This window comes from Microtus oregoni, unplaced genomic scaffold (genome assembly GCF_018167655.1).
Source record: "Microtus oregoni isolate MIOR12 unplaced genomic scaffold, Mior012 000029F_ref0000214, whole genome shotgun sequence".
NCBI classification, from domain to species: Eukaryota; Metazoa; Chordata; class Mammalia; order Rodentia; family Cricetidae; genus Microtus; species Microtus oregoni.
The window spans coordinates 14,682,243-14,709,788 of NW_024543088.1; the positions used below are offsets into that span (position 1 = coordinate 14,682,243).

General features: G+C 37.7%; 1 protein-coding gene across 1 annotated transcript; it reads right to left on the minus strand.

The window, feature by feature from the left end:
• Positions 1–27,546, minus strand: LOC121465157 (vomeronasal type-2 receptor 116-like). The gene is made up of 6 exons (XM_041678352.1): positions 27,431–27,546; positions 19,203–19,494; positions 17,131–17,943; positions 15,139–15,366; positions 10,870–10,993; positions 1–875 (listed from the first exon to the last, which is right to left on the minus strand). Exons 1-6 carry the CDS (start codon positions 27,544–27,546, stop codon positions 1–3), a joined length of 2,448 nt encoding a protein of 815 aa, XP_041534286.1.

Below are 27,546 nucleotides of genomic sequence, written 5' to 3' on the forward strand. Positions count from 1 at the left end.
TCAATATTTCTTATCAGGCCTTAGGAGTATTATGTAGCACTTTGGGAAAAATATGCACCCAAGCATCCCCGCAGTCGATGCCAAGATGGAAAAGACCTCCACAGCCACCATGACTTTGTCTTTGGTGCTGTGGTAGACAGGGAGGAAGGTGACCCAGACACTGCAGAACACTAGCATGCTGAATGTCAGGAACTTGGCTTCATTGAATCTTTCAGGCAGGTTCCTTGCCAGGAAAGCCACAGTGAAGCTCCCTATGGCCAGGGTCCCTAAATATGCCAACACACAGTAGAAAGCAGTGACTGAGCCCTTGTTGCACAAAATGATGATGTGATCATGTTCAGAGTGTACATCTGCTTCAATATAGGGAGGCGAGGTTCCCAGCCAGACTCCAAGGAGAATAAGCTGGATCAGGAAACAGATGGGGATGACAGAGTTATAGATGCCTGAGACAAAGAGCCTTCTCATTGTTTTTCCTGGTGCCGTGGCTCTAAAGGCCAGAATTACAGTTATAGTTTTGGTCAAAACAGTGGAAAGAGCCAGAGTGAACACCAGAGCAAATGTAATTTGTTGCAATATGCAGGAGGCTGTATTTGGCTGGCCAATGAAGAGAAATGGGCACAGGAAGCAGAGGAGGAGAGAGATGAGCAGGATGAAGCTGAGAGTCCGATTATTGGCCTTAACGATGGGTGAGTCTTGGTGCTTGAGAAAGATTCCAAAAACTACAACTGTGCTGACAGACATGCACAGAGCTGTGCAAGCCAGAGCCATGCCCAGAGAGTCATCAAAGGACAGGAATGTCACTGACTTTTGTAGGCAGCTGTTTCTCTCAGGGTTTGGATACTCTCGAATTGGGCAAGGGATACACTCCTGCTGATCTATGGGAGGAAAAGAATCAACATTTCAATTTCTAAAGTTATTACTCATTCCATATTTAAGTTTTGGAGAGCAACTTCCACTGATATTGTATATAGCCTGTCACAATCTGCTTTACAATAGTGCCAAGAAGGCCTCTCTCCTCTTCTTCTGCCTTCCCTTCTTTTCCCATCACCATGTTTCCATTTTCTCCAGGAGATCTTGGTAAGAGAATATTTTAAAAAAGAAAAGAAAATGTGTATTTCAGTAAGTGTGTAAACCTTCATGAAATGGATAAGTTTCTACCTTTGGCCATGCCATAAAAATTAAAACACCAAGTCAAGAAGCTAAACAAACCCATAACACACAGGAGATTGAAATAGTAACAAAAGTCTTCCAGCTATATAAATATTAGGACCTCGTGAATTCAGAGCAGAATTTCACCAGAGATTCAAAGAAGATGTGCAGTCAATCCTACTTAAGATATTAAAATAATAGAAAGAGAAAAATAATTTCCAAGTTCCATTAAAAAGTCATTTCATCCTAATACCAAAACCAGGTACTGACACAACAAAAAAGAAAACCATGCACCATTATTTCTTATAAATGTAGGCTCATAAAACTCAATAAATTTTTTGCAAATAGAATACAGATTTACAACAGAACTATTGTATAATACGACTAAAGTGGCTTTTTCTTTGACATAGAGCAGTGGTTCAACATAGTTAATTCAATAAATGTAAAACCCACAAAAATGGATGTATAAAACATTAGATGTTCATGTGACAAAAGCATGACAAAATAAAACTTCCTTTATCATAAATGTTCTATACAATATACAGAAAGAGGAAAAAAAATATACAGAAAGAGGGAACATACACCAGCACAATAAACGCTATATATAAGAAACTCAAGCCAACACCATTCTCAATAAAGAAAAACTTAAATCAATTCCACTGAAGTGAAGAATTAATCAGCTATATCTACCACTACCACTCCTTTTCATTAGTGTGCTCAAAATTATAGCTGAAGCAGTAAGTCAAGACAAGTAAATTAAAGGAATAAAAATAGAGAAAGAATTCAAACTATCTCTATTTGCAGTTTATAAATACTATGCATTAGTGATCCAAAAAAGTCTACCACAAAAATTCTTCAAGTGATCAGCAAATGCAACTATGTGGCAGAATACTGAATCAACCTACATAATCAATGTTCTTTCTATATATAAAGAACAAACATAGAAAGGAAATCTGGACACACTACCATTCACAATTCTATGAAATAAAGTACATTATTTAGGAATAAATCTAAGCAAGGACACAAAGGAATTTGACAAGAGAATATAAAAACTCCAAAGAAACTGGGAAAGGCATAAAAAAATAAGAAGATATCCCATTTGAAGATTACAGGTAGGTAGAATTAACTTAATAAAAAATATTGTACAAAATCTATTTATAAATTCAATGGGCACTCAATAAAAATTCTGATATTTTTCTATGCAGACAGGAAAAAATATTATACCAAGACACAACACACCAAGGCAATCCAAAATAATATTGGATGAAAAAGCACCATGGTATAGGGATTACTATTCTGAATTTAAAGTTATATCACAGTGCTAATGTTAAATAATAACAACATAAACAACCACAAAATTATATGACATAGGCAGAAAATAATCTGTAGACCAATGCAGAAACATATCCAAGACCGAACATGAGCACATGTTAGCTCAATCATTTAATACTCAGTAAGTACACCAAAAGCATAAGTTAGAGAATGGAAAGCATTATGAAGACAAGTAGAACAATGAAGTTAAACCTACACTTATCACCTTCACAAATTCTAACTCCAAAAGGATCAAAGACTTAAGACTGAAACCTCTAAAACAAACTCTTAGAATAAAACATAGGCAAAATCCTCTATGATCTAGTTTTAGTTAAAAAGAAAAAACTTCGATTGTGGTGAGTGAGTGCTGCGGCAGCTGGGATCATACCTCAGCCCGCCCACACTTCCTGCCCATCCTACAGGGGCTATACTGCCCAAACCCCCTCTCTCTTCCTATCCCACTCAGCTTACATCCAGATCCCCACACCCCCTGTCTCCCTCCCTCCTTTGGGGCATAGCGCCTCCCTGCCCAGCCTGCTAGGGCGCTGGGACCGAATCTGAACCGGGAGGACATAGGGGTGGCCGGTAGCTCCTTTGTTCCCATAGCCTGCCCACAGCGAGCAGGGTGGGCCCTTTGTTCGCGAGCTAACCAAGCAGCGTGGAGTTTCCTTCTGGGCACGGAGTGAAACATTGTGGAGAAACATCTCTGGGGAGTGACATCACTGGGAAGGTACATCAGTGGGCAAGAAGACCTGATCCTATAAAAGAAGATCCAAAGGGGAGTATTGGGAGGAAGAGATGGGCAGACGCCAATGCAGGAATTCTCCCAACAATCTGAAAAACAACACGAAACCACCAGAAGTCAGTGACCCCACAACAGGAGGACATGAACACCTTAATCAAGAAGAAGTAGAAAAAACTGACTTGATGAAAGTGATTGACACCCTTAAACAGCATATAAAAAACGCCCTTATAGAAATGGATGAGAAGTATAATAGAAAGTTCGAGGAATTGAGTAAATCAGTGAATGATACCCTAGGAAACCAAGGAAAAACAATCAAGCAGATAAAGGAAACAGTTCATGACTTGAAAACTGAAATGAAGGCAAAGAAGAAAACACAAACAGAGGGCTGACTGGACGTGTAAAATCTAGGTAAACGAATAGAGACTACAGAATCAAGTATAACCAGCAGAATACAAGAGATAGAAGAAAGAATCTCAGATTCTGAGGATAACATAGAGAAAATAAACACTCTGATCAAAGAAAACAGCAAGTCCAACAAACTCTTATCACAAAACATTCAGGAAATATGGGACACAAGAAAAAGACCAAACCTAAGAATAATTGGAGTAGAAGAAGGAGAAGTGCAGCTCAATGGTCCAGAAAATATACTTAATAAAATTATAGAAGAAAACTTTCCCAACCTGAAGACAGATGTACCTATGAAGGTTCAAGAAGCATACAGAACACCAAATAGGCTGGATCAAAAGAAAACATCCCCTCGCCATATAATAATCAAAACACAAAATATACAGAATAAAGAAAGAATATTAAGAGCCGCAAAGGAAAAAGGCCAAGTTACTTATAAAGGTAAACCTATCAGACTTACACCTGACTTCTCTATGGAAACCATGAAAGCCAGAAGGTCCTGGATAGATGTTCTCCAAAAACTAAGAGACCACGGATGCAAGCCCACACTACTATATCCAGCCAAACTTTCATTCACTATAAATGGAGAAAACAAAATTTTCCAGGATAAAAACAAATTTAAACAATACGTAGCCACAAATCCAGCCTTACAGAAAATAATAGAAGGAAAATCACTAACCAAGGAGTCCAACAATGACCACAATAACTCAGACATCTAGAGACTCTTCACCAGCGCAAATCAAAGAAGGAAAACACACAAACCCTACTACTTAAAAAGTGACCGGAGTTAACAACCACTGGTCATTAATATCACTTAATATCAATGGGCTCAACTCACCTATAAAAAGGCACATGCTAAGAGATTGGATAAGAAAACAGGATCCAACATTCTGCTGTCTACAAGAAACACACCTCAACCACAAAGACAGGCACCTACTCAGAGTAAAGGGCTGGGAAAAGGCTTATCAAGCAAATGGACCTAAGAAACAAGCAGGTGTGGCCATACTAATTTCTAACAAAGTTGACTTCAAACTTAAATCAATCAGAAGAGATGGAGAGGGACATTTTATACTCATAACAGGAATAATTCATCAGGAAGAAGTCTCAATCCTGAATATCTATGCCCCTAATATAAAAGCACCCACGTACGTAAAAGAAACATTACTAAAACTCAAGGCAGCCATCAAACCGCACACACTAATAGTAGGAGACTTCAACACTCCTCTCTCACCAATGGACAGGTCAATCAGACAGAAACCTAACAGAGAAATTAGAGAATTAATGGAGGTAATGAAGCAAATGGACTTAACAGACATCTATAGATTATTCCACCCAAAGAGGAAAGAATATACCTTCTTCTCTGCAGCTCATGGAACCTTCTCGAAAATCGACCACATACTTGGTAACAAAGCGAACGTACACAGTTACAAAAGAATATTAGTAACCACCTGTGTCTTATCAGATCACCATGGATTGAAGTTAGAATTCAACAACAATGCTACCCCCAGAAAGCCTACAAACTCATGGAAACTGAACAGTCATCTACTGAACCATACCTGGATTAAGGAAGAAATAAAGAAAGAAATTAAAGTCTTCCTTGAATTCAATGAAAATAAAGAAACAACATACTCGAACTTATGGGACACTATGAAAGCAGTCCTGAGAGGAAAGTTCATAGCACTAAGTGCCCACCTGAAGAAAACAGAGAAAGCACATATTGGAGACTTAACAGCCCACTTGAAAGCTCTAGAAAAAAAGAAGCAGACTCACCTAGGAGGAGTAGAAGACTAGAAATAATCAAATTGAGGGCTGAAATCAACAAAATAGAAACACAGAAAACAATCCAAAGAATCAATGAAACAAAAAGCTGGTTCCTGGAGAAAATCAACAAGATAGATAAACCCCTATCCAAACTAATCAAACGAAAGAGAGAGAACATGCAAATTAATAAGATCAGAAATGAAAAGGGGGACATAACCACAGACACAGAGGAAATTCAGAGAGTCATTACATCTTACTACAAAAGCCTATATGCCACAAAACTGGAAAATGTAAAAGAAATGGACGCTTTTTTAGACAAATACCATTTACCAAAGTTAAACCAGGACCAGGTGAACAATCTAAACAGACCTGTAAGTCACGAAGAATTAGAAGCTGTTATCAAAAACCTCCCTACCAAAAAAAGCCCAGGACCAGATGGTTTCAATGCAGAATTCTAGCAGAACTTCCAAGAAGACCTAATACCTATACTCCTTAATGTATTCCACAATATAGAATCAGAAGGGTCATTACCAAATTCCTTTTATGAAGCCACAATTACTCTGATACCAAAACCACTCAAAGACTCAACAAGGAAAGAGAACTACAGGCCAATCTCACTCATGAATATCGACGCAAAAATCCTCAACAAAATACTGGCAAATCGAATCCAAGAACACATCCGAAAAATTATCCATTATGATCAAGTAGGCTTCATTCCTCAGATGCAGGGCTGGTTCAACATACGAAAATCTATCAATGTAATCCAGCATATAAATAAACTGAAAGAAAAAAACCATATGATCATTTCATTAGATGCTGAAAAAGCATTTGACAAAATTCAACATCCATTTATGTTAAAAGTCTTGGAGAGATTAGGGATACAAGGGTCATACCTAAATATAATAAAAGCTATATACAGCAAGCCGACAGCTAACATCAAATTAAACGGAGAGAAACTCAAAGCCATCCCGCTTAACTCAGGAACACGACAAGGCTGTCCACTCTCGCCATACTTACTCAATATAGTGCTTGAAATTCTAGCAATAGCAATAAGACAACATAATGGGATCAAGGGGATTCGAATTGGAAAGGAAGAAGTGAAACTTTCGTTATTTGCAGATGATATGATAGTGTACATAAGCGACCCCCAAAACTCCACCAAAGAACTTATACAGCTGATAAACAGCTTTAGTAATGTGGCAGGATACAAGATCAACTCCAAAAAATCAGTTGCCCTCTTATACACAAAGGATAGGGAAGCAGAGAGGGAAATCAGAGAAGCTTCACCATTCACGATAGCCACAAACAGCATAAAATATCTGGGGGTAAATCTAACCAATGAAGTGAAAGATCTATTTGACAAGAACTTTAAGGCATTGAAGAAAGAAATCGAAGAGGATACCAAAAAATGGATGGACCTCCCTTGCTCTTGGATTGGGAGGATCAACATAGTAAAAATGGCAATTCTACCAAAGGCAATTTATAGATTCAATGCAATCCCCATCAAGATCCCATCAAAATTCTTCACAGATCTGGAGAAGACAATAATCAACTTTATATGGAAAAACAAAAAACCCAGGATAGCCAAAACAATCCTATACAATAAAGGATCTTCTGGAGGCATTACCATCCCTGACTTCAAACTCTATTACAGAGCTACAGTAATGAAAACAGTGTGGTACTGGCATAAAAACAGAGAAGTCGACCAATGGAATCGTATAGAAGACCCGGATTTTATCGCACAAACCTATGAACACCTCATTTTCGATAAATGAGCTAAAAGTATACAATGGAAGAAAGAAAGCATCTTCAACAAATGGTGCTGGCACAACTGGATGTCAACCTGTAGAAGAATGAAAATAGACCCATATCTCTCACCGTGCACAAAACTCAAGTCCAAATGGATTAAAGACCTCCATATCAGTCCGAACACACTGAACCTGATAGAAGGGAAAGTGGTCACTAAGACACAAAGGCAACCTACTTACTGGGAGAAGATTTTCACCAACCCCGCAACAGACAAAGGTCTGATCTCCAAAATATATAGAGAACTCAAGAAACCAGACTTTAAAATGCTAATTAACCCAATTAAAAAATGGGGCACTGAACTGAACAGAGAATTCTCAACAGAAGAAGTTCAAATGGCCAAAAGACACTTAAGGTCGTGCTCAACTTCCTTAGCAATCAGGGAAATGCAAATCAAAACAACTTTGAGATATCATCTTACACCTGTCAGAATGGCTAAACTCAAAAACACCAAGGATAACCTTTGCTGGAGAGGCTGTGGAAGAACGGGTACCCTCATCCATTGCTGGTGGGAATGCAATCTTGTGCAACCACTGTGGAAGTCAGTGTTTCGGTTTCTCAGGAAATTCGGGATCAACTTACCCCTGGACCCAGCAATACCACTCTTGGGAATATACCCAAGAGATGCTCTATCAAATGACAAAAGCATTTGTTCAACTATGTTCATAGCAGTATTATTTGTAATAGCCAGAACCTGGAAACAACCTAGATGCCCTTCAATGGAAGAATGGATGAAGAAAGTATGGAATATATACACGCTAGAGTACTACGCTGCTGTAAAAAACAATGACTTCTCGAATTTTGCATGCAAATGGATGGAAATAGAAAACACTATCCTGAGTGAGGTGTCCCAGACCCAAAAAGATGAATATGGGATGTACTCACTCATAATTGTTTTCTAGCCATAAATAAGGACCACGGAGTCTACAATAGGTGAACCTAAAGAAGCTAAGGAAGAAGGTGAACCGAAGGAAAAACATATAGTTGTCCTCTTCGCTAAGGGAAGTAGACCAAATTTCCGGGGAGAAAATGGGATATTGGGGGGGGTGGGATGGGGGTAAGGGGAGATAGGGAGAGAAAAGGTAGAAGGGAAGGAGGGGGGACATGGGAAACGGGAGAATTGGGATAAAGGAAAGGTGGATAGGGGAGCATGAAAGCACAATTCTTAGTTAAGGGAGCCACTTTAGGGTGGGCAAGCGACTTGACCCTAGAGGGCCTCCCTAGTGCCCAAGATGAGGTTCCCAGTTAGTTCCTTGGGCAGCTGAGGATTGGGAACCTGAAATGACCCTATCCTAGAGCAATACTGACGAATATCTTGCATATCATCATAGAATCTTCATCTGGTGATGGATAGAGATCGAGACAGTGACCCACACAGGAGCACTGGACTGAGCTCCCAAGGTCCCAAGGAGGAGCAGAAGGAGGGAGAACATGAGCAAAGAAGTCGGGACCACGAGGCATGCATCCACCCACTGAGACAGTGGAGCTGATCTACGGGGAGCTCACCAAGGCCAGCTGGACTGTGACCGAAAAAGCATGGGATAAAACTGGACTCTCTGAACATGGCGAACAATGAGGGCTGATGAGACACCAAGGACAATGGCAGGGGGTTTTGATCCTACTTAATGTTCTGGCTTTGTGGGAGCCTAGCCAGTTTGGATGTTCACCTTCCTAGATATGGATGGAGAGGACCTAGGACTTAACACAGGGCAGGGAACCCGGACTGCTCTGTGGACTGGAGAGGGAGGGGGAGAGGAGTGGGGGGAGGGGGAGAAGGGTTGGAGGAGGGGGAGAAGGGTGGGAGGAGGGGAAGGGAAATGGGAGGCTGGGAGGAGGTGGAAACTTGTTTTTTTGTTTATGTTTTTTTTCTTCTTTTTGCAATAAAAAAAAACTTCATTAAATAGCCTTCATTTGTCCAAGAATTAAGGCTAACAACAGACAAGTAGGACTTCATGAAACTAAAAGCCTCTGTTACAGTCAAAGAAGCAATCTACTGAGTGGAGAGAAACCCCTCAGAATGGGAGACATTCTTTGTCAGGTATATATCTGACATTGAAATTATAGAGAGCTGAAAAAAACCCAAAGAGTTAAAAAGTCAAATGCATAAGAAAAATGACCCTGGAGTGACATACACCTTTAATCCCAGCCCTCAGGGGGTGGGGACAGAGGCAAGCGCAGCTCTGTGAGTTCGATGTCAGTATGGTCCACAAGAAATAGTTCCAGGACAGGCTCTACAGGTACAGAGAAACTCTGTCTTGACACACCAGAGAGAGGGGTGGGGGGGAGGATCCTAGGATCTGAACAGTGGATTTTCATTGAAATAAAATGGCTAAGAAATATTTCAAAATATGTTGCCAACCTTATCAATATAGAAACATGAATAAAAACAACATTAAGATTTCATCATACCTGAGCCAAAACAGCAAAGAGCCAAAGAACAGCCAACAAGAAGTGTTTGAGCTGACCCAGAGGAAAAGGAAACACTATTTAACTTATGCTGGGACTGTAACTGGTTTAGATAGACACCTTGGAAATCAGAATGGGGAATTTTATAAAGCTAAAATTAATTCTGTCATATGACCACCCCTTGGCATATGTCCATATGACATGCCATTGTACTCCACAGGTATTTGCTTCACATGTGCAATGCTGCTTTTGTTCACTGTATTTAGGAAATAGAAAAAACCTAAGTGATCTAGTTCCGACAAGAGGGTAATAAAATTGTGATACATATACACCATTGAATACCATTTATCTGTAAAGGTGAATGAAATAATAAACTTTATGGGTAGGTGGGTGGAACCAGAAAAGATACTGAAAAGTTGAGTCATGAAAGCCCAGCACAGAAAGACAAATGTCAGGTGTACTTTCTTATCTGAGGCTCCTAGTTCCAAATATTCAGGTGTGAACTCATGTCCTGGAGAAACTGCAGAGGATAGGAAAATGAGCAACAACTTCAGGAGCTTGAGGAACAACAGAAAGAGATAGCAGGGAACAAATAACATGAAACGGGAAAAGCAAAAGATGGAGATTCTAGTTATAGAGGGAAGAGGAAGATAAATACAGTTGAAGTGAGTAAGAGAGTGAAATAACAATAAGGATGTCTGGAGAGAAAGGAAACATGGGGCAGGGGTGAAAGGGACGCAAATACAGAAGAATGAGGTGTTAAAACATCAATAAGGATGTCTAATAATCCACAAAGAATCATAATATCACCATTTCCTGAAAATCACACCTAGAATAGAGTTAATCCTCTTTACACCTTACATATAGTTTTAGTAAACTTTTCTTTTCTGGGCTTTTCCTTCCAAGAGCAGACAACATATACAAATCCAGTAGCAGACATGGGAAGCTTCCTTTAGAGGTGTTGGCTAGGGTTGATAAAGGGACACCCAAAGCCTACAGCCTATTGCTATTGCCTTTGTTTATCATCCAGAGTTGAAAAGTGAGTCCCTATTGCTGAAGACACCATGTACTTCAGAAGTAGTGTCCAGAGACCCTTGAGGTGGCTCTGATATAAATGTCCTGTCCCTGAGGATTAGCTTTCAAGATTACAGAAGACATCATGTAAGCTTTCAAATGATGGAGACAGTCAACAGTGCTATTCTTCTATGATAACTATGAGCCACATCAATGACCAGACTATTTCTTCTTCTACTTAAGCAGTTTGAGGAAAGGGATTATTTTTCTACCTGTCTGGTTGGAAATGTGCCCTTCTGGACAAAACATACAAGAAAAACAGCATATCGGTCTTTCTTCTTCTAGAATTTTCCAGAAACCTGGAACACAACTCTGTGAACATACAGATTGAGGACTCTGAAGGCAAAACAGAAAACCTGGTCATAAATTTGCATATCAGTCACAGGTTTAAAATATTTTTAAGCTAAATAATTTAAACTGCAAGTATACTATGACAGTTGTACATATTTATGAGGTACTGTGTAGTTTTCTTATAAGCGTATAGTGTGTAGAGTTGAAGTTTGGACACTTCCCATTGGTAAATGTTCAAAGTTTCTTTAAGGTGACAAACTATGACTCACTTATGCTAGCGTTTTAAAAATGTGTAGAACAACCATATATCCTCTCCTGGGAGACAGCAATCTGGAACTTCTACTTTGTATGAATTATGCAACAGTTGAATTGTCAGAGATACAGAAAGATGCCCTGTCACTCTTTTTTTTTAACAGTCTTTAGTTTTTAATGAACTTGTAAACAAAAATCTCCTGTTTCCAAATAAAAACAAAATCCCAGATCATATAGATGTTTACAGTGATCACACTTATCGAAGCATCACACATACATGTTCAGTTGTAAGACAGTAACTAAATTTGTGACAAATATGCTTTTATAGTAGCAAGAACATTATAGAGTTAATGCAGAGTCCTAAGGATAATCTAGTAGTCGCTATGTTTTTTTTTTCTTAAGTCTTCACTTTAGATGCTTTTATTACTAGCACAGGTAAGCAGGCAGAGTCTATCAAATGCTCAAACACTGGAATCTTTGGTTGCTACCATATCAGCTGGCTTGCAAACAAGAAGCCAGCCTTTTAAAGAATGTTTTAAGTTAACAATTTGCACACCCCAGGGAACACACAATTGTGAACATTCACAACCATCACAACTATGGCTGAAGACTGTTCATGCCGTTCTTCTGAAAAGAGATCACAAAAGCAGTATAGTTCAAAATAAAAGGTTTTAAACAAAAGTATTGGCATATGCACAATTTCTCCACCAATTTGTGTGTCAACCATTTAGATAACTTTTCCACTTGAAAAAAAATACAACAGAAAACCGGACACCATGTTTCACTACATCAGTTAATATTCACAATTACAGCAGCTACAGCTCAGGGTCAACACCGGCAATGCTGCCCAGGGCCAGTTTATACTGAAATTAAGTTCTTTACACCACGGAAATGGTTGTCCACAACCACTGGCTAGTGGACATATGAACTAAAAGTCCAGTTTGGGGAGGAACAAAAGCTGCTCCAATCATCTGCTCTGCTGCTTCTCTTCCTCAATTCTTCTGTTTCTATCTTTTGCTTCCCTAGCTTGTGGTCACAACCATTCACTCTGATTCACATTTCCCATGAAAGAGGGTTTGGCCATTGATGACTAGTCACAGCTTCTGCTGGCTCCATCACATATTGATATTCTATAGACACTGAAATACTATCCATTACTGTGACTTTCACCCTTGACTCCTAATGCTCAGAATAATGCCATGTTCTCTTCTTTGAAATGCTAGTGATAATATTGCTTAGCATTTTCTTCAATTGCCTTATTTAACCACATTAATCATACTAACCAATATACTTCTATCACAATTTTAATTTATTAATATTTTTAATTTTTGTAAATTCAAGCATATGTTTCTATTCTTCCCTTAGACATGCTTCTTGCCATGATTTAGACACAGTTTTTGTCTCATAAATATCTAGGTTTGTGGGGGTAGAGATTTGGCTCACCAATTACTAATTTATATATGTTCCACAGAGAAACCTGAGTTCAGCTCCCAGCGCACAAATTAGGTAGCTCATAAAAATCACTTATGAAGATGATTTGTAAAAAAATCCATATTATCTTCTTTATGAAAACTATGGACATGTTATCTTAAAAGGAGGGATTTAATGGGGTGGTGATGGCACATGTCTTTAATCTCAGCACTTATGAGACAGAGGCAGGTGGATCTCTGTGAGTTTCAGATCAGCCTGTTCTACAGGAGCTAGTTCCAAAACCGGCTCCAAAGCTACAGAGATACCCTGTTTTGAAAACAAAAACAGCAAAAGAGAGCTGTATTGAGCATCATCATGCTTATATAAAAATGTGTATGATTGTGTGCCCATGTGTGTGACTTCACACAGAAACACCCAGACACATACTTCTATATATAGCAATTACTGCTGTCTAGGAGAACAGCTTCAAGAAGCACAAGTCTTTGAAGGAATCCATGGAGTCAGTAATGTTAACCTTTTCTATCTGAGAGGGGTTAGAGAAAAAGGCACTCACAAGCTCTCTTAATGTTTTTCTTCTTTATTCCTTCTCTTCTTTATTGTTTCTCTTAATTTTCTCTCTCCTATCTCATGTTGTTTTACAGAACTTATATCCCAACAGAATCTTCCAGGCAGTGCAAGAATCAAAACAGTTACATTCCACTTTTTAAGTAAATGGTTATAAGTAAAACATACTTTTCATCTCCCTCACATGATTGAACATTTTATGTATTACAGAGAAAAAACAAATCATCCCAAGAACCCACATACATTCATACTGAAGCAACTTGTTACAGATTAAGCGCGTGCAGAAACCAAAGTGTTTTAGTCAGGTCTTTTACTATCACGCTGTATTTTGTAGTTACAAATAGAGGGCCAATTACTTTATTGCTTATCTTGAAAGATAATTTTATAAGAAATCTTAAAGAAATTAGAAATGAAAACTGATAGATATAAAAAAGAATCAGTCAGCTTTACCTAAACTCTTTAGGATATATAAAGATGTAGGAATCATTTTTTTACACCAGTACATTGAGGACAGAAATGTGTATAAGTAATTCACAACCATCACCTTTGGTCATCAACCACACCTAAAAAGTAGAGTATGTCAGCCAGTAATAATTGGGTTACTTTGTTCTTGCTCCATGACATTAAAGAGTTCCACATTCAACTATTCCAGTATGTGCCTTTCAAAAACTTTAAATTGTCATCTTGGGGTTTTTCCCTCAAAGTTATTTAACAAAAAAATCTTAGTCTAACTTTGTTATTTTTAAAGCTTTGTTTCAGCTGTGATGTACTTCAATACCTATGAACATCTCCCAATATTAAGATTAAAATTATTTAAACTACCTGGGCTAATGGGACTCAATTGCTAGTCATTAACATGAACTATAATCTGTGCAGCTCCTTAGGTGAGACTCACAGACCCTGGCTGTGAAACATATCCTTGTATTTATTTTCATTCATCAAAACTCTGTATAAGTTATTATCATCATCATCATCATCATCATCATCACATTAGGCAGTAAAACTTAGGGAGGGGTAATCTTCTTGACAGTCCACAGGTAAAAGTGCCCACTAGAACAGGTGGTTTCCAAGAAATAAACACACTATATTACAGACAGTGGAGATTTCTTACATCTGCTCATATCATGCTAGATACCAGACAAAGAGAGTAGCAGCAAACGTGTATATGCATAGCAGAAGTAAAATCATTCCAGTGTCTGTAGTCCCATGGCCTTGCCAAAATGAGATTGGCCCATCAGAGGATTCACTTCTGGTGAACTGACCCCTGGAACTTCAACTGAAACTCTCTGCTCCTCTGGCATGGGCAATGGCAAGTCACAAATAGTGACTTATTCATTTATTGCAACATGAATGAACACACACAAATTCAAATTTAATTCAAACGAATTCTAACTACAGGGATTAGTTAAAAATATGTGAGTGCTTGTATGTCTATGTACAGGTACATATACAAGTATATGCATAAATACCAAGGTCAAACTCAAAAGACTGATTTAATTCTAAATTAAAGACATGAAACAGATCTAAAGAGATGGGTCAGTATTTAATATGCTTGCCACATAAGTATGAGGTCCTGAATTTGATCATATAGAAGGGTATATTTAGGCACAGAACTTTATGGCTATAATCTCAATATGGTGGTCATAAAGACAGGAAGAAAGCATGGGGCACACTTCTCCAGAGTACAGTTAAGTCAGAAATCAGGGAGTTCAGTTACAGATTCTGTTTATAATAAAATGGAGAAAAACTGAGGAAGGTAATCAGGGCTGACTCTCCCCACAATAGACACATGCACTAATATGTAAGCACATTCATACAGTACACAGCAGAACTAAGAACTTCGAATATAAACATCTCTTGAAATTTCAAAGAGACATCACACAACCAATCTCATAACTCTTCAGATACTTCTTGAAATATTAATGACTGAAATTTTGCCAGACCTGATTGAAGTTGCTTGGCCATTTGATCAGAACTTCATTGATGAACAAGTCTTGATCTTGTAGACTTTTGGAGACAAACTCTCCTACTTTAACTAGAAATGGAAAATGATTAGCATTTCTCCTAATGTTTTGTATATCATACTTTTCCATATGATTCTTGCACTCTTCAAAGCATATCTGGTCTCCAGCAGTGTTTGTAAATTGGATTTTCCTCAGAAATGGATGAAGCTGGAGAAAAAAATCATCTGGATATGAATGGTGCATACAAATTTCTCACTGATGGTCCCTAAGAGCAATCCTTTCTCTCTTCCTACTCTGACTTTCTGTTTGAAGAAGCTTCATTTGAATAATTGTCTCCAAGTTGTTCCAATAAGATGAACTTTTATCTCCATGAAATTAATGTAGGAGCAGCTGAACCCGAATATGGTACATATATGTGTGTATGATTGGGTATATAAGTATCCATGTAGATATAAAGAGTATCATGATGTGATAATATTAGCAGCTGTTTATGCAAAGCTCCAAGTTCATGAATATATATATATATATTAAATGTACAGAAATTTTGTGTGTCTTTATAATTCAGGAAAAAGAAAATAGACCCCCTGCCAGCCTCCATTCCTCCATGATTTGATTTGGATCACAGCATTTGACGTTCAACTTTGATATGAACAATATTGGAGACAAAATTAAAATCCAAATGTTACATGCTATAGCTAAATTTAAAAAAAATAATTTCTTTGTAGTTTTAGATTTTGTTTAGTTTTGTTTATGAGTTTCCTTACTTCATATATGTATGTGTACTATGCATGTGACTGATGGCACTGGAGGACAGAAGATGGTGCTGGATCTCCAGGAATGGAAATAATGCAAGCCTGTTATGTAGACACTAGGAACTGAAACTGGGTCTTCTTAATTCCAGCAAGTATATCTAACCACTTAGCCATCTCTAACCCCTATATTTGTTCTAGTTTTATTTCTGTGCAATGCCTATAGGCATTTATATATATCAACTGCATCCCTGATGCCTGAAAAGGACAAAAGATTGAGTCATATTTTTTTAGTTCTGGAATTACAGACAGTTGTAAGGTATCATGGATGCTAACAAGCAAATTTGGATTCTCTGGAAGAGAAAGCAAGTCCTTCTAACCACTGTGTCATCCCTTCAACATGATTTAATTATATATTTAAATTAGCACAATGGGTTAATTCTTCAAATTCTGACATTTAATGTTGTGTTATTATCTAATAACCTATTTGAAAGTGAACATCAAGGATCATAAGTATAAGTGAGTCATAAGTTTGAATAAGGGTGTCTTAAAGCCAACCATATCCACTTATCAAGAGCAATGGAGGTGTGGCCTCAGTTTACCCTATTTCAGGAGTGGGTAGGAGTTGGGGGTTGGAGATGTTAAAGGGAAACTGTTGCTGGTATGTAAAATGAATTAAAAAAATTAAAAAGAAAATGTTTAGAATAATTCCCAAAGAGCTAATTAAAATAAAATAATCAAAGAAGGCAAAACAGAGTAAATAATCTGCAAAGAGCAAGTACTTTTTCAGCTACTTTTGAGTATATGGCAGACTATTTTTATTTCCCATAAGAGTTTCTTCCTATACTCTTGGATCTTTAAATGAAAATTACATTTATATGAATTAGCTGATGTTAGAGATTGTCCCTATGTTTCAATCTGATTATTAAACTTGCCAAATTTAATGTTACTTGCTTTTCGATATCTTACAAAATTTCACCTCATAACTAGGAAAAAATTTGTTAAAATATGTACAAATTTAATATCTTGAATGCAAAACAACCAACTCCAAAATGATGCACCACAATTACAGACACAAACACACCCGTTGTGAAAGAACGCCTTTACATTTTATCTAATCTTTTAAGCATAAACTGAGAATATTAAGTGTATTTGACCTCATTGAATGACCTTCTAAAAATATAGGTTCCCAATGCTTCTTTTGCTTATTCGGTAGGCTTACCTGCCAAGGCAGAAGCCAGTCCTGGTTTGCATCTTTGTGAGGTGCTATTTCTGTTTTCTTCAAAAGCAGTTTATGGAGAGCATGGGCCACTGCATACACTGCATTCCATATGGAAAAACTGAGATCAGAAGTGACCATCACAGCAATTTTCTCTTGCTTATTCTTTAGGGATAGATTCAGTGGGCAGGGTTTTTCATTTCCAGATAGCCAAAGAGGAGGTGAGCAATTAAAAGTGTTAACCCAGAATTTATGGAAGTAAAGATCACCTGGGTACTGGGATGGTGTAAGTGACTCAAGAAAGTATTTGAAGCCAGGAATATTTCTCTTCTTTGAAAATGAGAAGCTTCCTTCAAAAAAGTTCATCAACTCATTCTGCTTATTGAATCCAGATTCTAAGTAAACTAAATGGGGTTTTGCCATGATCCACACCTTTCTTATGATTGACATGATTCCATTTTGAATGCATAAAAGCTGTAATTCATTCATATCACCATAGAATACATTTACATTAACTTGTATATATTGAATGGAATCTACCAACCCAACCTCAGACAACTGAGGTTTCCAATGAGTTGGGATTTTTTCTGTAAAGGCCACACAAATATCTTCTGATGCCATCTCTGCTTTCAAGTCTGAGAGGAACTCTGTGCCTTTCAGATCATCAGACACAACGATACCCACCCACTTCCAGCCAAAATGCAGCAATAAAGAGATCACCCCTTGGGTAAGAGCTGTGTCTTTATGAGATACCTGGTAAAGGGATGGGAATGTATCTTTGTCACTTAGAAAAGAATCAAACATTCCATATGTGACCTAAGGAAGTAAAACAAAAAAAAGTGATTTTGAATTTGTAGGTATTTGTAATCATCACCATTAGAAAGGAAATGAGTTCATATTCACATAAGAGAATCAGGGAATTGAATATTGGTTAGGAAAATGTCTTCTGTGAGAATAGCTTCTCTCGTCCATTTAAATATGGAATGTGGCTTTTGTCAAATACTATGGACTGCCAAGTTACTAACAGTAATGAAGCAGCTAAGAAATGAACAGTATTCGGTTAACAATGTATTTCAAGAACATGATAGAGTAATATTGTTCCAGTTGAAATGGAACCGAGTACTGCCTGTAGAGAAAGACTGCAGAAGTATTACTAAGTGCTTCACTCTGACCACATGACATCATCTACCCTAGGACTTCTAGTGTTAGGAAAGCAAATAACAAATTTTATCATAGATTTTGCTACTCCATTTAGAAAAGAGCATCTATAGGAACATCATCAAGTATTGTTGCCTCTTCCATCTCTAATGATAGATATGACAAAATCATCACACAGTAACTAATGTAAAATTAAAATCTCTGAGAAAGATGGAAATTATTGTGTATATTGTTTTTCATACATTAGGATGCAATGCATTTATGAGTAGTTTAACCAAGTTATAATAGTGTTACTTTGTCTGGTTTTCTAATCTTGATTATTACTAAGCATAGGGCTCATCTAATGTTTCCTCTGTTTGCAGTGGTGCCTGCTGATGGTTGCTTTGCTTCAGCAGTGCCAGGCAAGAGCAAATTGTGGGTCTATATTTATGTAAGTAGCTGTTTTCTGTCAGTGCTATTCAGAGATCTACTTTTTTGAATGAGAATTAGATTTCTTGGAACATTTTCACTAGTGATGGCCTTGAGAATTGTTCCAAATTTATTTACATGTCCTGAACTTTCTATTCCTTTTTCTGTTAGTCATTGGCCACTGGATGAACTGTGAGATATTTATACTCCAGTTGGGGCAGTTTGTTATCTGTGATGTATTTTGACTTATGAACAGCATTCAGCTTTGAGCTGCCACAACACATCTTGACAATGATTTCAGATAATGCAAAAGTGATCTAAGTGATCCTCTTAGAAAACCACAGTATTTACTGTTTATGTTTTTGCCACACTTTACTGTTGATCATAGCAGGACACAGGTAATTCATTTATTTCTATGTTAATCACTGGTAGTAAACTTAGACAACTATTCTATTTTCTTTTATCAGTTATCCACTTTGACTATGGACACCAAAATTATATTAACTTACTTGTGGAATTTTGTACAGCCCCAAAAGGGTTTCAATTGCAGCAGAAAATTCAGGCCTGATTCCTGCAATGATTCCAAGAGCATTGTATTGAGTTTTGAATTTGTAGTTCACAATAAACGCACTGCTTCCAGACAGCCACATCAGAGGGCCCTCTAATGTTCTTTTGTGAGAGTCAAAGGTGTTGTACATGTGGAAACCCAAGGTCACATTGGGAAGCAGGTGAGAATCTTTATTGATCTCCTCAATGGCAAAGTAAAAGGTAAGCAAATATTGGTAGTTCTCCCATCTTTCCCTAAACAGGAAGAGCAGAAGGATGAGCACACTCAGGACATTATTCTCAGATAATCTTTAGCAAATTCAGGAAATATGGAGACTAAAAATCAGAAAGGCAAAGCTAAACCACTAGAGGTCAGGCAGTGGTCGCACACAATATTAAGCCCAGGATTTGCTAGACAGAGGCAGATGGATCTCCCTGAGTTCAAGGCCACCCTGGTCTATACAAGATCAATGCAGAAACAAATCCAGGTGGTGATGGCCTACAACTTTTATCTCAGTACTAGGGAGTCATATGCCTTTAATCCAGCAATAGAGGGAATATAAAATGAGAGGAGAAAGGCTTAGTCTGTGCTTAGTGTGTTCAATCAGCAGTCACCCACCCTTGGAAGATGGAAGATTCTCTAACGTCTTGGCTGCTTTTCTTTTCTGGTTGAACTCCAACATCTGACTCTGGGTTTTGTTATTTTGCTGCATATATGTGTGTAAATGTAAGCCTGAGTATAAATGCATGCATGTATGTAAATATATTGAAGTGTAGAAATGTCTATGTGTATAAATGCACACATGTGTATAAACATGTACCTATGCATAACTGCAGGTATGAAAACTCCTAGAAAGTGCTGTGTCTTCAGACTGACTGATTAGAAATTCAGTGACCTGAGGAGATTGGAATGTTGCAGGTCTAGAAGCTTGTTATCTTATTCCAAGGTAATAATAGCACCCTGAAGAGCCATTTATGGGCACCTTTGCAGGTTAACAAATCTCCTATAAGTAATAAATAAAACCCTTTTGGAATTTAGTCTCTTAGTAGAGCACTGGCTTCTGACATCCTAAAAGCCAATATTGAGATGAAGTAGCATCTTGGACTTGTAAGATAACTTTTCCCATTTTGCCTGTCTCCTCCTCTCTGATGCTTCCACTAATTGATTGACAGATTTCTTAAATTTTCAGTGAAAAGTTCATGAAACTACCTCGACATTAGAACATGGTATCTGGGATCAACTAAATTTGTGTTCACTTGCCATAGACACACAAATTTGGATCTAGAATAAATTCTCTCTTTTCCTATTTGAGCTAAGGGTTGAGATCTTTTTCCTATGGCACAGAAGAAATATGCAGCACCAAACAATTGATTCCGGTGGTTATTTTTATTTATTTATATATATGAGCATTTTCTTCATAGCAATAATTCTAAAACAATGACTTCGAGAGGGAATGGAGCTGGGGAGACAGGATAGAGTTGGAGGTAGGATAGGAGTGCAGGAAAATTATGAACAAGAGGAGCAGGCAGCAGGTAAGTTAGTCTAGGAAGGCATAAGAAAGTGATTCCAGCCATGGGCAACCACAAACCAAGCTTCTTACCAGAGAATTATCCTGGAGTTTAAATGAAACCTCTGAGCCTGAGACCAGGAGGAGGGTAAAAATACAGAAATGTGAATCTGTTGGTCATTGCAGTGAAGCACATGACCATGAGTTTCCTGTGGTCTGTCTTCGAGCCACACACAAGCCCCCTTGTCTGGTGACTAACAACCAAAAGCTTTTCAAGTGTCAGGACCTTTACTGTTCTCAAATCTTCCCAGTCTCAAACCACTATGGAGACACCCTCCAACTGAAATCAACCATAGTAGCATGGCCTGGGTTTACCTCAGAGAGTGAGAGAATCCATCTAGCACTCAGAATTCACAATTCAATATGTCTACAGAACTCTTATGTTCAAAGTGAGAAAATGGGTCCTATTAACACAGGCTGGTCGACATTAGACCTTCATAAAATAGAAACTCAGGTACAACTTCAACCAAAGAAAAGGGAAGAGTCCACACTGTCAGTTGACCTCCCTCCATATGTACATCTGGAATCTGCAATGACTGAGAACAGGGAGAGGCCTTTCTCTAATACTTCATCTTCCTTTCTGTATTTTAAAATTTGATTCAAATTTTCTTCACAAAATTAGTAGAGTAGGTATGTTTTCATTACATGAGACTATCTTGCATGCATAGAGTGTGCTTTTATCAAATATGCACCAACTCTCACCATCCATGAATGTTAGCAGGTAGAAATAAAGTTTTCACGTCAGCCTCAACTTGATTTCTCCGTGTCCTATGACTTGACTATGTGATGTTCTATTAAACATATCCTACCATCAAATTCTGTAGGGTAACCAAGAACAGTGGAAATAGCTTGTAGTGTCTGAGTGTACATGGACAACATTCACAAATGATTTAAAACAGGTAACCCATACCTAGCACAGGGCATTGCATTTAATGGTCCATGGTATCTGGGAGAGGCATTACCCCCCAACTATAAAATAACTCCATTTAAACGAGTTTTAGGTGTATATATTTTAGGAAAGAGACTACAGTCATATATTTCCGTTAGGTTTTCTGCAAGGTCTTAATGTTAGTTATTCATCAACACCCTCTCTCCACTGGGCTCTCCCATCATTCCTCACATAACACTTTCTGCTCCAGTATTTCCAATTTCTGCTTTGCATCACATGTATTCTATTCCCCAAATAGTGAAATCTCAACTCGTTTGCACCTTTTATTTTAGTGATATATATGTGTACTCCAGTTAAGTAGAGATACATGAAAATTCAAAACTAGAATCTGCATACAAGCACATTTAGCATTTTCTTATTATATCTGCATTACCTCATTTAAACTGGTCATTATAGCTCCAATCATTGCATGCATAGTTCATAATTCTATTTGTGTTTTCAGATGAATGAAATTTAATTGTGTACATGCATCACAGTTTCAATATCCATTCATCAGTTGGTGGATATCTAGGCATATTCAATTTCAAGGCTATTGTGAATAGAACGACAATGAAAATGATCAAGAATTTTTATAGTCGGATATGCAGTACTTTTGGTATATTTCCAGGATTGATAGACATAGTTGATAATGCAGATATCTTTCCATACTTCTAGAAATCCTTAACACAAATTTCCATAGGACCTACATCAGTTTGTGTTCCATTTTACCCACATAAATGTCAGCATTTATTATAATTTATGTTCCTTGGTAAAATGAAAGCTCAATGAAGCTGTAATTAATATTTCACTGATTGCAAAGCAGATTGAACATCTTTTAACTCTTTCTCTGTCATTTATATTTCATCTGTTCTGAACACCTAGTTTAGTTCCTTATGTTTTAAATTGGGTTGCTTGATTTTAATCGATATTTAAGTAAGTGTCAGTTGACAAGACCTTGGGATCTCCAGTTTCTGTTATCTCAGTTCTCTGATTTTGGATTAAGTGAGAACATTTGAGATGTAATCTTGAAGCCATTCATTATTGCTGGGTGAATGGGTTATTCGGTTTTTGTAGTCTGTGCATGAGTGCATGAGGCAGCTTTTCTTGCCATATTGGGCACCATTACGTGAAAACACGTGTTGATCTTTTGTGATTTGGGATATTTTCTTTGACAGATTTCTTTATACACTTGGGAAAAACGAGAAACTTACCCTTCTCCCTCCTATCCTTGTTCTCCCTCCCAGTGTGTTCTCTGCTTACTCAAACAACTTGCTATGCATACTCCTCATGTACAGTAAGTATTCAAATATCTTTTATGTCTCAGACTTAGAGATTCCAATATTCCAAGCTGTTTTATTGTAAATAGTTTGACTTCACAATAGCTCCATGACCAAAGATGACATATTGGATTTCCAAATACTCATTCACTGATGGTGGGAGTGCAAACGTGTACACCCACTTTGGAAATCAGTATGGTGGTTTCTCAGACTGGAAATCAATCTACCTCAAGACCCAACATTACCAATCTTGGGCATATACACAAAGGTTGTTCAATCATACCACAAGGACAATTGCTCAACTAAGTTCATAGTAGCATTAGTCACAATAGCCAGAACCTGTAAACAAGCTAGATGCCCCTCAAATGAAAAATGGATGAAAGAAATGGTGGTACAATTAGAGAATAGAGTATTAATCTCTTATAAAAGCAGTGACATCATGAAATTTGCAGGCAAATGAGTGGAACTAGAAAAGAATTATCCTGAGTGAGATAACCAAGACCCAGAAAGACAAACATAGTATATACTCACTCATAAGTGAATATTGGTTGTAAAGCAAAAAATAATCATGCAATAATTCGTGGCCCCAGAGAGGCTAGGTAACAAGAAGGGCCCTAAAGGAGATGCACAGATCTCACTAGAAAGAAGAAATAGATGAGATCTACTGGGCAAATTAAGGGTAGAGGGGTAGAGGAGAAGATATAGGGGATGGGAACATGAGGTACCGAGATGTTCGAATTGGTGGAGGGACAGAGAGGGAACGCAATGAAAGAGATAACTTGATAGAGGTAGCCCTTATGGGGTAACAGAAAAAGCTAGCATTAGGGAAATTTCCAGGAATCTATAGCATTACTCTAGCTAAAAATCCTTGAAATAGTGAAGATGGTATCTGAACTGGCCTTCTTCTATAAACAGTTTGGTGCTACCCTCACTGCTCCCAGAGGGCCTTCATCCAGTAACGAATAGAAGCAGATGTAGAAATCCACAGTCAAACACTGGGTCCAACTGAGGAATCCAGTTAAAAAGAGGGATGAGGGATTATTAGAGCATGAAGGGCAAGGACATAATGGGAAAACCCACAGACACAGCTGATCTTAGCTCCTGGAAGCACACAGACTCTGGACTGACAGCTGGTGTGTCTACATGAGGCCCTCTCTTTGTGGGTGACAGTGTAACTTGGTCTGTTTGTGGAGCCCCTGGTAATGGGACTAGGATCTGTCACTTGCTCATGAGGGGGCTTTTTGAAGTACATTCACTATGGTGATATTCCTTCCTTAGCTTTGTTGAAGGGGAGTTGTTTGGTCCTTTTTTAACTTGATGTCCCAGGTTTTGTGAACTCCACATAGGAAGACTTATTGAAAGATAAGGAGTGGTTGGGGGATCCGGAGAGGGTAGAGATGAGGTGCAGTGGGAGGAGGGAAGTGAGGGGGATCTGTGGTTGGTATGAAAACTGAATAGAAAATTTAAAATAAAAATGAAATGAAAATAAAACAAAGTTGTAAACTATAGAAGATAATTAAGACATGCAAGTTACAATACCTTACTTCAAACTCTACTACAAAGCTACAATACGGAAAATAACCTGGTATTGGCATAAAAACAGGCAGGAGGACCAATGAAACCAAATTGAAGACCTACATATTAATCCACACACCTTTGAACACATGATTTTTGACAAAGAGCAAAAAAAAATATCGAATGAAAAAAGGAAAGCATATTTAACAAATGGTGCCTGCATAACTGGATATCAACATGTATAATAATGAAAATAGAGCCATATCTATCACCATGCACAAAACTCAAGTTCAAATGTATGAGAGAACTCAACATAAAGACAACCACACTGAACCTTATAGAAGAGAAAGTGAAAAGCACACTTGAATGCAATGGCACTGGAGACCACTTTCTAAATATAACTCCAGCATCACAGACATTGAGAGAAGCAATTAATAAATGGGACCTCCTGAAACTGAAAAGCTTCTGTAAAGCAAGGCACACGGTCAACAAGACAAAATGACAGCCTACAGAAAGGGAAAAGGACCTTCACTAACCCCACATCAGACAGAGGTCTGATCTAAATATACAAAGAACACAAGAAATTGGTCATCAAAAGAACAAACAATCAAACAAAAATATGAAATACAGATCTAAACAGAGAACTCTCAACAGAGGAATCTAAAATGGCTGAACGACACTTAGGAAAATGTTCAACATCCTTAGTCATCAGAGAAATGTAAAACAAAACAACTCTGACATTCCATCTTACCTATAAGAATGGCCAAGGTCAAAACCACTGATGACAACTTGTGCTGGACAAATTGTGGGGCAAAGGGAACACTCCTGCATTGCTGGTGTAAATGCAAGCTGGTAAAGCCCTTTTGGGTGTCAGTGTGGTGATTTCTCAGAAAATTAGGAAACAACCTTCTTCAAGACCCAGTAATATCACTTTTGGGCATATATCCAAAGGATGTTCAGTTGTGGCACAAGTACACGTGCTCAGCTATGTTCATAGTAATATTGTTTGTCATAGCCTGGACCTGGCAAAACCTAAACGCCCTTTGACAAAAGAATGGATAAGGAAAATGTGGTACATTTACACAATGGAGTACTACACAGCAGAAAAAAATAATGGCATCTTAAATTTTGCAGGCAAACGGATGGAGCTAGAAAACATCATTTTGAGTGAAATAACCTCAACCCAGAAAGACAATTATCATATGTACTCACTCATAAGTGGTTTTTAAACATAAAGAAAAGAAAACCAGCCCACATATCACAATCCCAGAGAACCTAAACAACATGAGGACCCTAAAAGAGACATACATAGATCTAATCTACATGGCTACTAGAAAAAGACAAGATCTCCTGAGTAAATTGGGAGCATGGGGACCTTGGGAGAAAGTTGAAGGATAGGGGAAAGGCAGGTAGGGGAAGAGAGAAAATGGTAGAGCTTAATAAAAATTAAAAATCAAAAATCAAAAAAGACATGCAAGTTAATGATATTCAAAATATTCATGTAAGATTCAGAGTGGAGACTTTTAGCCACCTCTGACAGATCAAAAGACTCCAGATAAGTGTTGTTATCAGTTGATAGTGCAAGCATTTCTGCCTACTGCCTATTCCTGAGGATTCGCTTTCTACATCCCCTGGTCTTGGCACTCCTTCTACCTCCTGTTTTACTGGGTTACTAAAGTTTCCATGCTCTGAATGTATTCCTAAGAGTACTTAAAATGACAAATAAATCAGTCATTTCCAGAATTTTCTTTTCATTTACTCTATAACACCACAAATACCTAGAGGCCTAGAAGGGTGATTCCTGCTCACAGAGAAGTACATGGCTTGAACTTTCAAGAAACTACTTCTCAGTAGAGGACCCTCTTATTTTAGAATCAATGTTCAAAAGAACATGGGTAACAATTATAGGAACAACAGGGGAAAACAACAGGAAATCTGAAAACTCAAGTTAAATAACTCCTCCACAATATCATAGGTAACAAACAAATGAAGTCAAAGGTATTCAGAGAGATCAAGTGCCAGATGAGTAAATCGAAAAGTGAAAAGATGAATGACCTAGACGAAAATAAAAACAAGCAAGTGAATTCAACTGGGCATTGAGACAAAACACAATGCTGTACAGGAAGAAAAAGTCTGAGGGGAAAGGAAAAAAGCAGTATATATATATATATATGACTCAGTACCAAGAAGACAAATAAAAAATATAAATACTAATAGGATATTGAAATTCCTGGAGAAGGGAATAACAAACAGGAATGCTTGAAATAAAAATTACAAAACCTTCAATAAAAACACTGGAAAGTGACTCCAGCAGAACTCACAAAGCAAAAGACAGAGTATCAAGCATGAAGAATGTGATTTTCTAACCACTGCATTAAAATATTAATGAGAAATTAGTAAGTAATAAACCTGACTACAGTGTCCAAACTCTGATGTCCTTTAAATAGAACCATGTGGGATAGGAGCATATGGGATAGGAGATGCTAAGATATCTATTAAAGACATGGGTATTTAACAGAAACTCTCCAAGTCTGTAGAAAAATAAACAAAACCAAACATATAAACATATGACATTTAGATCCCTACATATATGTAAACAGGGTGGAAACTCTCCTTTTCCTCTCTGAGTCAGTGTGTGTAAAAATAATATAAGCTAACCATAGAATCACAGCATGGGCAGACACAAAATTTAGTGATTTCCCTCTTTTTTTCACTAACTGACTAGAAAAATGAAGAAGAGGAATACAATGGGCTGTAGTAGCTTAATGAAAGAATAAAATTTGCAACTGAGTTTTACATTTTTGTGTTTATAATTCATTATTCTTAAAGGAGTTACATGTGTACATGGAGCATGAACTGTCATGTAGCCAGAATACCATCAAAACAGTCACACAAGTACTTACGTATTGATATTGAATAATAGATCCGGTTTGCTATCAAAAAATACCTTGGTTTCTCGAAATAGTTCTACTGTTATATAAATTGGAATAAAAGCACCTAGGATTATGTCAGCCTTCAT